The sequence below is a fragment of the Hemiscyllium ocellatum genome, chromosome 2 (assembly GCF_020745735.1).
Source record: "Hemiscyllium ocellatum isolate sHemOce1 chromosome 2, sHemOce1.pat.X.cur, whole genome shotgun sequence".
Classification (NCBI taxonomy): domain Eukaryota; kingdom Metazoa; phylum Chordata; class Chondrichthyes; order Orectolobiformes; family Hemiscylliidae; genus Hemiscyllium; species Hemiscyllium ocellatum.
Genome location: NC_083402.1, coordinates 89,094,107 through 89,108,275, shown reverse-complemented (window position 1 = coordinate 89,108,275; position 14,169 = coordinate 89,094,107). Strand labels below are relative to the sequence as shown.

Genomic DNA, 14,169 nt, shown 5'->3' with positions numbered 1-14,169 from the left:
TTGCCACTCAGGTGGATAGAGCTTGTAAGAAGGCCGATGGTGTATTAGCGTTCATTAGCAGAGGGATTGAATTCAAGAGTCGTGAGGTGATGTTGCAGCTGTACAGAACCTTGGTAAGGCCACATTTGGAGTACTGTGTGCAGTTCTGGTCGCCTCATTTTAGGAAAGATGTGGAAGCTTTGGAGAGGGTGCAGAGGAGATTTACCAGGATGTTGCCTGGAATAGAGAATAGGTCGTAAGAGGATAGGTTGAGAGTGCTAGGCCTTTTCTCATTGGAACGGCGAAGGATGGGGAGTGACTTGATAGAGGTTTATCAGATGAGCTTTTCTGAAAAAATAGAAAATGTGATGCTTGATTCTGGAATTATCTCCATAGAGTGCTGTAGTTCCCTGGCTTAACTCTCAGTTATCAGTGATATTCAGTAATTGGTCAGACCTTGCTAGACATTGGGTGGCACAAGGTAAACAATACTCACCCTCTGGCATCTGCTGCCTGAGTGAAGGTTTTTTAAAAGGAGGCATCAGTGGATCCTATTTGTTGCCAAGTTGTTGTGGGACAAAGCAACTCAGGGTCCAGAAAGGTTTAAAAGTTGAAAGTTGTTAGTATCAACTGTCCTATAGAGTCAGGCTTTGAATTCTGAAGTCTATTGAAAATTGATTATGATAATCCTTCATACGTAATTCCAAAACAAAGCCAACAGGACTGGCACATTTACATCACCCCATTATCTTCTCGAAAACCTCTTATTACATTCGTATAGACACGCAAAATGAATGGAAAGGCACAGGGATGCTCAAAACAGTCCAAACAACTTAATCGTGCACCATAGCAGCATTATTCCCAGCGTCATAGTCCTCATAGTTTTGATAATGTCAATCAAACCTGCACTAAGCCACCTCTCTTCCAAGAAGTACAACCCCAGCCTATCCAATCTTTCTTCTTATCTGCATTTTTCCAGTCCTGGTAACAATCTTGAAAATCTCCTGTTCACCATGCAAACACGAGTCAGACATGTGATGACGTGCTATGGTCATTTCAAATTTGAAACCGTCTGGTTCCTTCTTTAGGAAATAGCGGATCTCTTTCAAGATTCACAGTGTGGAAGCAGGCCATTCAGCCCATTGGGTCCCGACTGACCCTCTGAAGAGCGTCCCACCCCCATACTCTTATCTCTGTATTTCCCATGGCTAATCCATCTAGTCTGCACATCCCTCAACACTGGGCAATTTAGCATCGCCGATCCACCTAACCTGCGCATTTTTGGACTGTGGAAGGAAACTGGAGCATCGGAGGAAACCCACACAAATATGGGGAGAATGTGTAAATTCCGCACAAACAGTCACCTGAAGCTGGAATCAAACCCGGGTCCTTGGCACTTTGAGTCAGCAGTGCTTGCCAGTGAGTAAATATGCCACCCTGGCAGCAAGGGACTGTATGTTTTCCAGTTTCCAGTTATTTTAGATTAGATTAGATTACTTACAGTGTGGAAACAGGCCCTTCGGCCCAACAAGTCCATACTGACCCGCCGAAGCGCAACCCACCCATACCCCTACATTTACCCCTTACCTAACACTACGGGCAATTTAGCATGGCCAATTCACCTGACCCGCACATCTTTGGATTGTGGGAGGAAACTGGAGCACCCGGAGGAAACCCATGCAGACACGGGGAGAACGTGCAAACTCCACACAGTCGCCTGAGTCGGGAATTGAACCCGGGTCTCAGGCGCTGTGAGGCAGCAGTGCTAACCACTGTGCCACTGTGCCGCCCACTAATGTAGGGTCGAAACAAGGAAGTGTTGGGTTAAATTCCTATATCAATGTAAAATCATGTATGAGAAGTGAAACAAGGAAACAAATATGGAGAAATGTGTAAGCGACGGGGATAACCTCTTTAAATTTTTTAAAAAATCTTTTGCATTCTGAGGAAATGAGACACCACACTTGAAATCACATTTCTGTATTCTTAAAGTTTATTTGGGCAGTATTTAGAACTTACTCTGTAATCAAAAGTTTATCTGTGCTTGAATACACAAGCCCTGTTTTCTCTGTTATGAATATCTATTAAGTTCCACAAATTCATACCTTTTGAGGCCAAATATGTTTGTGAGGGTGCCTCAAGGTGTGTGCATCATTTGGATAAATTGCACAGCAACTTCTACATTTTCTCACTTGATTGCATCAATGTGATTACCAGAAGTTGCACCCAATTTATTATCTCATTTTTACTTGTTCTGTAAAACCTGGGTTTATTTTGATTAGCAACCGTGATGGTTTTCAAATTTATTAGTTTATTATCTTTAACATGATCAATCCAACTTGAGTTGACAGTAATCCTTAGGAATCTAAAGTATAGTCTTGTTTAAAGAACTGTAATTTATTCACAGCAGAATTTTTAGTATTCTGAATTTATGCAAAACTGTAGTGTCTGCTTTTGGGATTTTAATTTGTTTCTGGTGGTGATATTTTGTTGAATGAAAAATGGTTTCTTCAAGTTAAGCCAACTACTAACAATAAATTGCTGCACAAAATAATTCATATATGGTATATTTTACACAGACTAATTTCTAGTTACATGCACAGTAGTTTTTTATATCATAAATTAAATATCAGGTATTGCTATTGCCAGTTTTAGTGGTAAATACTTAACATTATTTAATGATTGATTTTGAATTTTCAGAAAGAATGAAAAAAGATATAACAGCCAAAGGTTCATCAGGAATGGAAATAATATTGTCAACTCTTGAGGTAAAATCTTTTTTTCTTATTATTTTTTCCAAAAACAATGGTTAAGGTTTGAGATTGTACATTTTTGCTGAAAGGATGCAACAGTTCAGTTTGGAAGTCATTTCTTTACATGCATCCTACAGAGATGTACACATTCCAGTGATATTTGTCACCTCTCTGTTTAAATCATGGTTTGGAGGTTTTCGAAAGAAAAGTTTTCATTTTGCTTGTGGAAAAATGTACTAATCCTAATAAATTTAGATAAAGATTTGTAAAATAATACTACTGCCACTCGTTCAGTTGGTGCCATTTAACATACACTTTGTCATGCATTTTACTTGCAAGGGAAACTCAAATGGTGTTTTTTAAGTGATTGCATTTGGAGCAGAGCACTTTTCCAGGAGTCTGAAAATACATTAATTTGCTAGTAAGATGACTTCTGTTTAATTATGCAAAACTGATGACCATCTGCCACATACCAGGGAAAGCTGTGCATTACTCAGCAAAGTCCCAGTTGAACCATCATTCAGGTTCTCTAAGGGAATATTTAATTGTATAATATATAATAAATGCAGCTATTTTGTTCCTTGATCCACTGAAAATTGGTTGCCCAAACACTCCGTTTTTTTTTTTCCAGCTAGAGATGCCATTTGCACCTTAGCTTTCAAATGATTATAACCATCATTTTCTTTACCACAAACTAGAAATGAAGTAGTAAAGAACACAAGTTTTCAAGATTTCTTTATCATCACAGTTGGATGGCTCTTTGGCACTTGTCCAGAACAATCCTCTTTTTATGAAGTGTTGACCGATGTATATAGGAATAACTAACTTTCATGCTTCCCTCCAGGTGTTCTTGCATTTTATTTTCATGGGCTATTTCTCAGGCATAGTGGTGATCCTTGAGAATTTATCTGACAACTGGAACTGCCTAATAAATTCAAAGATTTATTGTAATTTGAACAAGCTGTGATACATTGATGCAACACGCTTCATTGAGAATCCCAAATCAGTTTGCATCCCAGCGACAGTACTGAAGATTCAGATTAACTTCTGACATCATGATGGAAAGGTCATTGATGAAGCAGCAAAAAAAATGGTTCAGCTGTGGCACAATACCCTGAGGAGCTACTGTAGTGTTGCCCGTGGGTTGGCATAAGCGGCCTTTAACAGGAGCAACCATCTTTCTTCGTACTAGCTTGGACTCCAGCCAGGAGACATCTTTCTTCTGATTGTAATGATTGCAATGTTGATTAAATGGCATTTCAGTTGTCACAGGCAGTAGCTCACACAACAACTCTGATATTCAACTTTTTTGGGTCTGTTTGAAGCAAGGGATTCCAAACTCAGCATCAATCAGCAAGTTGCTGGATTAAGTACTGTAATGTTAAAAGATTAAATGGAAATATCATCTGGACATTAACTTATTAAAGGTTTACACTGCACTGAGTGAACATTCTGGAAGTGGGTGGGGACGACAGTCATGCAGAAATGTGGATGACTCCCACTCCAATTAGATAGTCATTTACTACTACTCCCCTACTATTGTCAAATTAAACTATCATTCAATCTGAAATGCTTTCTAGCCATCCCCTGAAGCTAGGTATATCACACCTATATTGCGTTGGGGAATCACTGAGTTATCATCAGTTGTTGTGGAAAATAAAACTGGTTCTCTAATGTCTATTAGGGAAGGAAATCTGCCATCCTTACCTGATCTGACCTACATGTGACTCTGGACCCACAGCAATGTGGTTAGTTCTGATCTGCCTTCTGCAATAGCTCAGTAAACTACTCTGTTTAAGGGCATTTGGGACTAGTCAACAAATGCTGATCTTTCCAGTGACTTAATTAGATTAGATTACTTAGTGTGGAAACAGGCCCTTCGTCCCAACAAGTCCACACCGGCCCTCCAAAGAAGAACCATTCCCCTACATTTACCCCTTCACCTAACACTACGGGCAATTTAGTATGGCCAATTCACCTAACCTGCACATTTTTGGACTGTGGGAGGAAACCAGAGCACCAGAGGAAACCCACGCAGACACAGGAAGAATGTGCAAACTCCACACAGCAGTTGACTGAGATGGGAATTGAACCCGGGTCTCTGGCGCTGTGAGGCAGCAGTGTTAACCACTGCGCCACCGTGCCGCCCCTAATGTTGCCAAGGTTGGAGGACTTTGGGTATAGGGAAAGGGGGGACTAGGCTGGAGCACCAGAGGCTTAAGGGGTGACCTCATAGAGGTTTATAAAATCATGAGGGATATGGATAGGGTGTATAGTCAAGGTCTTTTCCCCAAGGTAATGGAGTCCAAAACTAGAGGACATAGGTTTATGATCAGAGAGGAAAGATTTAAAAGGGACCTAATGGGCAGTTTTTTCACGCAGAGGATAGTGCGTGTATGGAATGAGCTGCCAGTGGAAGTGGTGGAGGCTGGTACGATTGAAACATTTAAAAGGCATCTGGATGGGTATATAAATAGTACAGGTTTAGAGGGATCTGGGCCAAATGCTGGTAAATGGGACTGGATTTATATATGATGTCTGGTTGGCATGGATGAGCTGGACCAAAGGGTCTGTTTCTGTGCTGTACATCTCTATGACTCTTTATTGGTCAGACCATTGAGTATAGGAGTTGGGAGTCATGTTGCGGCTGTACAGTACATTGATTAGACCACTTGTGGAATATTGGGTGCAATTCTGTTCTCCTTTCTGTCGGAAGAATGTTGTGGAACATGAAAAGGTTCAGAAAAGATTTACAAGGATATTGCCAGGGTTGGAGGATTTGATCTTTAGGAAGAGGTTGAATAGACGGGGGCTGTTTTCCCTGGAGCGTTGGAAACTGAGGTTTATAAAATCATAGGATAAATAGACAAAGTCTTTTTCCGAGGCGGGGGAGTCCAGAACTAGAGGGCACAAGTTTAGAGTGAGAGGAGAAAGATATAAAAGAGACCTAAGAGGCAACCTTTTCACGCACGGGGTGGTGCATGTGTGGAATGGCTGCCAGAGAAAGTGGTGAAGGCTAGTACAATTACAACATTTTAAAAAGCATCTGGATGGGTATGTGAATAGGAAAGGTTTGGAGGGATATGGGCCGGGTGCTGCCAAGTGGGAATAGATTGGGGTGGAATATCTGGTCAGCATGGATGAGTTGGACCGAAGGGGCTGTTTCCATGCTGTATATCTCTGTGATTCTGTGACCCCCTTGCATCCTATGAAGGAATAAAGAACTGCTGGCTTTGCCAGCGAAACTTGTATTCTGTGAATGAATAAACAATCTATACGTGATGTTGCAACTGTGCACTTAAACCACAGCTCACTGCTTCAGGAAAGATTAAAATCTGATTCCTAAAAAAAAATGTAAAATTGGATCTCAGCCGAAATGTCTTGTTATAGCTTTAGTGCAAGAACAAAGGTAACCCTGGAATCGGGTCATACGCAACAGTTCTTTGGGATTTCTTCTAAAAGTATGGCATGATAAAAGGAGAGCAGCATGGAATATTTAGCCTTTCATATTCTGAACTGGGACAGATTTGGTTCCCAACATTTGCATTTTGCCTCTGAAAAGCTTTCTGGCTTATTAGATTCAGGGTGGTGTGTGGGGCTGCTTCAGAAAAAAATCCTTGCAACAAAGTTACCAAAGCTTAATTATATTTAATATTTTTAACTACTTCACAAAGAATGCAGAAACCTATTTGACCTTTGGATTTGTAATTATACGGCACGGTGGCTCAGTGGTTAGCACTGCTGTCTCACAGCACCAAGGTCCCAGGTTCAATTCCAGCCTCACACTGTCTGTGTGGAGTTTGCACGTTCTCCCCATGTATGCGTGAGTTTCCTCCGAGTGCCCCAGTTTCCTTCCACACTCCAAAGCTGTGCAGGTCAGGTGAATTGGCCATGCTAAATTACCCATAGTGTTAGGTGCATTAGTCAGGAAATGGGTCTGGGTGGGTTACTCCTCGGAGGGTCAGTGTGGACTGGTTGGGCTAAAGGGCCTGTTTCCACACTGTAAGGAATCTATCTAAATCTATCTATCTACACATTAAAATCAAGTAGAATGAACACTGCTATTTAGCCTTGACATTCTTGGGTAAGTTGCTGATTCCTTACAAGTGCCACATGAGGTGGAGTAGATATTGCAGCTCAGGCAATATACCCCATTTGTCCTTTACCTGGTGACATCCCAGTGTCCCAGGTTTTCAGTCCCAACGGCCTGGGACACTGTGTATTTCGGTGTAACACCCTGCAGCAGTCCAGTTTGAGGCTCTTAAATGGGCAATTGTTTCCAACCTCATCCTAGCAAGATCCTAAACTTAACCTGTGTCAGGAGCATCCAGATTTGTTCTTCCTGATTTATCAGTGGCCACTGCTGCTGGTGGATCTGCCAAGCTGAAGAAATGATAGCTGGTTAAAATGGAATACCCTATTGGATGAGACCAAAAGTTTCACCTGAGAGTAATTAAGGTAGGTTGGCCAAACAGGAGTGGACTTGTCCCAACAATTATGCTAGAATGCTGGAAGCTTGCCTCAGTGTATAATCAAGTCCCATAGCACTACTTTGTCATTGTTTGACCCCTGTATGTTGTAACCAGTGAATCTCCCGAAATGGCTTCTCTCATCTGCATCATTGTTAAAGGCTTTATCTTTGGCACCCATTGTTTCTGTAGTGCCTTATATGACATCATCTCCAGTGTATGGGGTCAGCTTCCATACACAGTTGTATGTCTACATTTTTGCCACTTCTCATAACTCTGTTGGTACAGTTAGACTCTTTCTTTGACACTGAACTCCGGGTGAGTAAAGTCTTCTGGCAGCTGAACATTGGAGAAATTGAAATCTTTCCATTGATTCTTATCATTTTTCATTCATCTGATGACTATTCACTCAAACTCAAACTCAAACTGAACAGAACTGTGCAACCTTGAAATTTAGTCTCCATTGAAATGAGCTTCACATTCAACAATGCCTGTCTCTAGTCTTTCCTTGAACCCTTTTGAAGGACTTTTATACATTCCATTATCATCTCCAGACTTATTTAATATATTGCTTTCTTTGATGGCCTTCTGCCACTCACTTGTAAATTCTAGCTTTCTCAAAGTGCAGTCACTTGCATTCGCTCCTCCTTCTGGATTCGATATATTTAATGTTCTAAGCTTTGCTGATCTTTACTGGGTCACCCTGACCCAGTATATACATTGAAACCCTTTCTCTCAAGCATTTTACATCCTGCTCTCACTGGGTATATTTTGTCTTTTGATCAAAAGAAACCTAATGATATATATTCTCTGCTCCTCCTTGACTTAACCCAACACTCTCTTGTTTCTCCTTGTCCTCTTACTGAACGGCATGGTGCCTCAGTGGTTAGCAATGCTGTTCCACAGAGCTAAGAACCTGGGTTTGATTTCACCCTCAGGTGACTGTCTGTGCAGAATTTGTACATTATCACCATGGATTTCCTCCAGGTGCTCAAGTTTCCCCTCACAATCACAAAACTCTGCAGTTTAGGTAGATTGGCCTTGCTAAATTGCCCATTATGTCTAGGTGAATAAGCCATGGAGCTGAAAGATTATTGGGGTTTGGTTTGCAAGGGGGGAGGTGGTCGGGTCTGAGTGGGATGCTCTTCAGAGGATCACTTTGGACTCTATGGACTGAATAGCCTGCCTCCACACTAAAGGGATTCTGTAATGAACTCATTTTGTCCATTAGATCCACTCCTGTTTTCTTGATAGTATTCCGACTAGACTACCGATCATCCATCTGGGCTTCCATGTTAGCCAATATTTTAAGTGGTTCTCTATCTTTAGGTATTGTTCCCTTCTTCTTTAACTATGCTGTTGTTGCTCATCTGTGTGTGTGTGGGGTGGGTGGGGGGGTAGAATTCCTTGACCCAGTCGACCTTGCAAACTCCTGTCTCCTGCCTTCTTTCTTCTTCAAAGATCTGTACAAGGAGTCTTCTTCATCTTAAATCGCATTGTTCTTTGCTTTTAAAAAAAGTTAGAGGGGATGTTGGAGTATATGGGATAATTAGTATGAAATATATAAACAGACGTTAACTGGTGGCATGGTGGCACAGTGGTTAGCACTGTTGCCTCACAGCGCCAGAGATTTTGGTTCAATTCCTGGCTCGGGCAACTGTATGGAGTTTGCACATTCTCCCCAGGTCTGCGTGGGTTTCCTCTGGGTGCTCCGGTTTCCTCCCACAATCCAAAGATGTGCAGGTTAGATGAATTGGCCATGTTAAATTGCCTGTAGTGTTAGGTGAAGAGGTAAATGAAGGGAAATGGGTCTGGGTGGGTTTTTCTGCGGAGGGTCGGTGTGGACTTGTTGGGTCTAAAGGCCTGTTTCCACACTGTAAGTAATCTAATCTAATCAAACATGAAAAAAGATGAAAAGGCAATGTAAACTGTGGTCCTCTAAAGAGCAAGACTAGGAATTACTCATGGAAACACTTCAAATATGGAAGCAATATTGGTCCAATGTCTCTCAGACCTGAATAATACACAGATTTGGATTGAGAAGTGGCAAGTAACATTCACATTGTTGTTCGAGCCCTTTGAGAACTGTCAGATATTTTAACCAATAGGTTATAAATGAATTTAGGTAAAAACAATGTTGGAAACCAGATTCTGGATTAGTGGTGCTGGAAGAGCACAGTGGTTCAGGCAGCATCCGAAGAGCAGTAAAATCGATGTTTTGGGCAAAAGCCCTTCATCAGGAATAAAGGCAGAGAGTCTGTAGCGTGGAGAGATAAGCTAGAGGAGGGTGGAGGTCAGGAGAAAGTAGCATAGAGTACAATGGGTGAGTGGGGGAGGGGATGAAGGTGATAGGGCGGGGGGAGGGTGGAGTGGTTAGGTGGAAAAGAAGGTAGGCAGGTAGGACAAGTCATGGGGACAGTGCTGAGCTGGAAGTTTGGAACTAGGGTGAGGTGGGGGAAGGGGAAATGAGGAAACTGTTGAAGTCCACATTGATGCCCTGGGGTTGAAGTGTTCCGAGGCGGAAGATGAGGCGTTCTTCCTCCAGGCGTTTGGTGGTGAGGGAGCGGTGGTGAAGGAGGCCCAGGACCTCCATGTCCTCGGCAGAGTGGGAGAGGGAGTTGAAATGTTGGGCCACGGGGCGATGTAGTTGGTTGGTGCGGGTGTCCCCTAAAGCGCTCTGCTAGGAAGTGTCCAGTCTCCCTAGTGTACAGGAGACCGCATTGGGAGCAACGGATACAATAAATGATATTGGTGGATGTGTAGGTAAAACTTTGGTGGATGTGGAAGGCTCCTTTAGGGCCTTGGATGGAGATGAGGAAGGAGGTGTGAGCGCAGGTTTTTGTAGTTCCTGTGGTGGCAGGGGAAGGTGCCAGGATGGGAGGGTGGGTTGTAGCGGGGGCGTGGACCTGACCAGGTAGTCACGGAGGGAATGGTCTTTGCAGAAGGCGGAAAGGGGTGGGGAGGGAAATATATCCCTGGTGGGTGGGGTCTTTTTGGAGGTGGCGGAAATATCGGCGGATGATTTGGTTTATGCTAAGGTTGGTAGGGTGGAAGGTGAGCACCAGGGGCGTTCTGTCTTTGTTACGGTTGGAGGAGTGGGGTCTGAGGACAGAGGTGCGGGATGTGGACGAGATGCGTTGGAGGGCATCTTTAACTACATGGGGAGGGAAATTGCGGTCTCTAAAGAAGGACGCCATCTGATGTGTTCTGTGATGGAACTAGTGCTGCTGGGAGCAGATACGGTGGAGGCAGAGGAATTGGGAATACGGGGTGGCATTTTTGCAAGAGGTAGGGTGGGAAGAGGTGTAATCCAGGTAGCTGTGGGAGTCAGTGGGTTTGTAAAAATGTCAGTGTCAAGTCAGTCATCATTAATGGAGATGGAGAGGTCCAGGAAGGGGAGGGAGGTGTCAGAGATGGTCCAGGTAAATTTAAGGTCAGGGTGGAATGTGTTGGTGAAGTTGATGATTTGCTCAACCTCCTCGTGGGAGCACGAGGTGGTGCCAATGCAGTCATCAATGTAGCGGGGGAACAGGTGGGGAGTGGTGTCGGTGTATTTACGGAAGATCGACTGTTTTACGTAGCCAACGAAGAGACAGGCATAGCTGGGGCCCATACGTGTGCGCATGGCTACCCCTTTGGTCTGGAGGAAGTGGGAGGATTCAAAGGAGAAATTGTTAAGGGTGAGGACCAGTTCGGCCAAACAAATGAGTGTGTCGGTGGAAGGGTACTGTTGGGGACATCAGGAAAGGAAAAAACGGAGAGCTTGGAGGCCATAGTCATGGCGGATGGAGGTGTAGAGGGATTGGATATCCATGGTGAAGATGGGGCGTTGGAGGCCAGGGAAACGGAAGTCTTGGAGGAGGTGGAGGGCATGGGTGGTATCTTGAACGTATGTGGGGAGTTCCTGGACTAGGGGGGATAGGACAGTGTCGAGGTAGGTAGAGATGAGTTCAGTGAGACAGGAGCATGCTGAGACAATGGGTCGGCCAGGGTGATCAGGCTTGTGGATCTTGGGGAGGAGGTAGAACCAGGCAGTGCGGGGTTCCCGGACTATGAGGTTGGAAGCTGTGGGTGGGAGATCTCCTGAGGTGATGAGGTTCTGGATGGTCTGGGAGATGACAGTTTGGTGATGGGAGGTGGGGTCATGGTCGATGGGGCGGTAGGAAGAAATGTCCTTGAATTGGCGTTTGGCTTCAGCAGTGTAGAGGTCAGTGTGCCAGACTATAAATGAATTTACTCAGGTGTCCCATAACACCAGGATGGTGAAATCACTATAGGTACAAGATGGTACCAATGCAAACAATTGCACCTTTATTAAGAAAAAAATAATAATAAGACTTTAATCTTAGCAATATTATTATTCATCCTGTCCAATCCCCTTAGTTGTTGCAATACTTCCCAGAGTCTCTTGTTACTTTAGTCGGGTTCACAGTGTCATTTTTCTCTTTCACTCCAGACACTCGGTTGGCCTTTGCCTTTGCCACATGATCTCTGCTTCTCTCTCACCAGAAAGTCCAAGAGATTAATCTGCAGAAAAGCCCTGGTTTTTATGTTGTTAATTTGGATGGTTTTCTGGAACTTGCTTTGGTTCTAGCTAATCACAGATTGGCTTAATGGTTTGAAACATTGTCCATTGTTTGGATGGCTTGCTAATGTTTGTTTCTCTGAGTAGCAGAGGCTGGGTACCTTTCTGTCTTGTTTATGATTGAAAATATGCAATCCCCTTTTGGTTCAACAATTGATGAGATGTATCCTTTCACACTATGCTGATGCAATTAGCACCTGGCTGCTGTGTTAGTACTGCTTAACTTATGGGTTTACAATTTGCAGAGCTTTACTTTGTCAATGTACCCCATACCCAGTATCCCTTGCTGATTGGCCAAGTTGGCAATCTACTTGTGTTTTAGCAGCAATGAGGCTGCTACATTCTTCCCCCTCTCTGAACAGAAAAAAACTCATGCAGATGTAGTTTAAACCTATCCTTAAAAAATTAATTTTAGTTGTTATTAGGGAGGGGAGGCTGTGTGTCATTATGAATTTGATAAGGTTCCCCATGGTAGGCTCGTTCAAAAGGCCAGGAAGAATGGGATACAGGGAAATTTAGCTGTCTGGGTACAGAATTGGCTGGTCGACAGAAGACAGCGAGTGGTTATGGAAGGAAAGTATTCTGCCTGGAAGTCAGTGGTGAATGGTGTTCCACAGGGCTCTGTTCTTGGGGCCTCTACTCTTTGTAATTTTTATTAATGGCTGGGATGAGGAGATTGAAGGATGGGTCAGCAAGTTTGCAGATGACACAAAGGTTGGAGGTGTTGTTAACAGTATAGAGGACTGTTGTAGGCTGCAGCATGTCATTGACAGAATGCAGAGATGAGCTGAGAGGTGGCAGATGGAGTTCAACCTGGATAAATGCAAAGTGATGCATTTTGGAAGGTTGAACTTGAAATTTGAGTACAGGATTAAAGACAGGATTTTTGGCAGTATGGAGGAACAGCAGGATCTTAGTGTGCAAGTACATAGATCCCTTAAAATTGCCGCCCAAGTGGACAGGGTTGTTAAGAAAGCATATGGTGTTTTGGCTTTCATTAACAGGGGGATTGAGTTTAAGAGCCATGAGATCTTGTTGCAGCTCCATAAAACTTTGGTTAGACCGCACTTGGAGTACTGTGTCCAGTTCTGACCGCCCTATTATAGGAAAGATGTGGATACTTTGGAGAGGGTTCAGAGGAGGTTTGCCAGGATGCTGCCTGGAATGGACTTTTTTCTTGGAAAAACGAAGGAAGAGAGGGGATCTGAGCTTGGACTTTTTTCATTGGATAAAAGAGGGAAGAGAGCGATCTAATTGAGGTGAACAAGATAATGAGAGGCATGGGTAGAGTTGATAACCAGAGACTTTTTCCAGGGCAGACATTGTTAAAACAAGGGGTCATAGTTTTAAGCTGCTTGGCAGAAAGTATAGAGGGGATGTCAGAGGTGGGTTCTTGACGCAGAGAGTTGTGGGAGCATGAAATGCATTGCCATCAGCAGTTGTGGAAGCGAGGTCATTGGGGATATTTAAGAGATTGCTGGACATGTATATGGTCACACAAATTTGAGGGTTTGTACATTAGGTTTACCTTATATGAGGATCAATGGTTGGCACAACTTCGTGGGCTGAAGGGCCTGTTCTGTGCTGTACTGTTCTATGTTTTATGAAAGCTATTGCATACATTGGACAAGCCTATCACTGTACGTTTGATAAGTGATTCGATTACATATACAGCCTGAGAGAGGAAAGAAAAATTCATTGTGACAACCCTTAAAGAATTTGAGAGCCTCAATTACGTAGACATACAAAATCCAGGAACAAGAGCAATAGAATTGAGGGTAGTAATAATAATAATTCTGGGAGATCCTTCTATCATACACACCCATGAAGGTGTGTGTGTGCATTTCTGATAGTGAGCATGTCCATCTGTTAGAATATCTCTTTTCCAGTTGGCAATTTTAACTGCCTAGTGAGGTATGCCAAAGTAAATGCAATTAAGACTACAGCTAAATGTGAAAAGAGGAAAGTCCACAGATGAACATGTGTATTTGATCCTCAGTTCCTAACGTTATTGTACCATCTATCAGATCTTTGAACTCTTTTGTGCTTAGTATTGTGGTTTTGGCCCTCATTTACTGCATTTGGACTTGGTCCAACTTCTCTGGGAGAAGCTTTATATTTGTATCATATTTTCAAAATATTTCCCAAGAGATTTTTTATGAATGTCACTTGCCTTTAATAGATGTTGGTTCTGTTAGGCCTATCTGTGGGAATGTGAGGTGTAGTACTAAAAATGGTATCAATTACATAACAGGTTGAATCCCCACATTGGTATTTCTTGATTGAAGTGGTGACACAGTATTTACCCCCTTCCCCACCCCGTATGAGACTCTCTTGATGTCAGTCCTCACACTCCTATAGCCTCCAAAGTGTAGTTCAAATC

The 14,169-nt window shown here is 43.1% G+C and overlaps 1 protein-coding gene across 4 annotated transcripts in view; it reads left to right on the top strand.

Moving 5' to 3' along the window:
• The window catches only part of agtpbp1 (ATP/GTP binding carboxypeptidase 1), a 336,457-nt gene that overhangs the window by 134,891 nt on the left and 187,397 nt on the right, over nt 1-14,169 (top strand). For 3 of the 4 annotated variants that reach the window (XM_060838211.1, XM_060838220.1, XM_060838229.1), the window contains one exon: nt 2,680-2,747. In XM_060838211.1, coding sequence (XP_060694194.1) covers nt 2,680-2,747 — 68 coding nt within the window. Of the gene's footprint in view, nt 1-1,292; nt 1,399-2,679; nt 2,748-14,169 lie in introns of those variants that run through there. The other variant, XM_060838238.1, reaches the window with a different exon arrangement.